Raw genomic sequence first — 1,319 nt, forward strand, 5'->3', positions numbered from 1 at the left:
AGCCCTTCTGGAACTCAGCAAAGTAAAATGGAAAACAAAAGTTGGAAAAGCGGTAAGTGTTAGAGGTACATGCAGCGGGTTAGCCACTCTCTGGGAGGCTAACAAATTTCAGCTTGAGAGCCCCTTTCAGATGCAGCACTGGATTTACACCAAAATCCGACACCAATCAAGTAAGATAAACTTTGCTTTCTTTGATCTCTATGTACCTACCCTCTATGTAGAAAAGGAACAATGCTGGCAAACTATGACTGATTTTTTGGAAGCATACTCCCTCAACAATATAATTATTGCCAGAGACTTCAATCTAACCCTAGACCCAAAGGAAAAAAAGAGGAGGAACTAGCAGCAGGGATCGCTTTCTTCCCTTAGTGGAAAACCTAATTCAACAATGGGATTTATTGGATTTCAAGCCAAAAAAGGGGCTATACACATGGACAAATAACATAATAGGGGAGGAGCACATATCAGCCAGGCTGGATAGATTCCTTCTTCAGGGTTCCTTCCTCTCTGAGAAGATGATCATCTCCACAAAAATTCTGCCAAAGTGGAACTCAAATCATAAACCCATCCTCCTTCTGCTAGAAGAAGAAGAAAACATGGGGCCAATCCCCTTCCGGTTCAGCCCACTATGGGAAAACAGAGAAGAGTTTTTGGATACATTGAATAAGGCATGGTTCATCCATGTTCTTGGATCACACAGCGATCTTTGGGAGAAAAATATAAAAGCCACCAAAGCAGCCCTGAAGCAATGGATAAAAAATCCCACAGATTCTCCCACTACCCAAAGAAAACAGAGCATAAAACAGTTGTTGGATCTCCAAATGGGCCTGGAGATTCAAGACATAACCAGAGCAGAAATTCATAGTGAGCAAGAACACCAAATCAACACCCTCCGGACATTTAGAGAGGAGGAAGAATACTTGAGGCTCAAGTCACACAATCTCTGGCTTGCGTCTGGAGACAAAAATACAGCCTTCTTCCACAAGCAAATTCGAACCCATCTCTCTAGAAACCACATTGTTGAAATCACCTCGCCAGATGGGACTGTACTCAAAGGCACAACTCTGATAAAAGAGGCAGCAACCTCTCATTTTCAGCAGTTGTTTAAAGAAGAAGGCGTGGAGGATGATGAGGAATCTCATGACTTCCTCAAGCACGTTCCAAGGATGGTAAACGAGGAGGACAATGCAACACTCCTGAAGCCATTCATTGAAGAAGAAATTAGCAATGTCATATGGAAGATGGAACCAGACAAAGCCCCAGAACCTAATGGATTCTCAATACACTTCTATAGAATTTTATGGGACATCATCGGCTGA

General features: G+C 42.6%; 1 protein-coding gene across 1 annotated transcript; it reads left to right on the forward strand.

Annotated features, from left to right (window-relative positions):
• Positions 1–596: 596 nt before the first annotated feature.
• LOC149178393 (uncharacterized) lies at positions 597–1,319 on the forward strand. Its single transcript, XM_089422074.1, has one exon. It carries the CDS (start codon positions 597–599, stop codon positions 1,317–1,319), a length of 723 nt encoding a protein of 240 aa, XP_089278200.1.

This window comes from Pinus tabuliformis, chromosome 4_1, assembly GCF_031772625.1.
Source record: "Pinus tabuliformis cultivar Carrire ecotype Pingquan chromosome 4_1, CPIR1, whole genome shotgun sequence".
NCBI classification, from domain to species: domain Eukaryota; kingdom Viridiplantae; phylum Streptophyta; class Pinopsida; order Pinales; family Pinaceae; genus Pinus; species Pinus tabuliformis.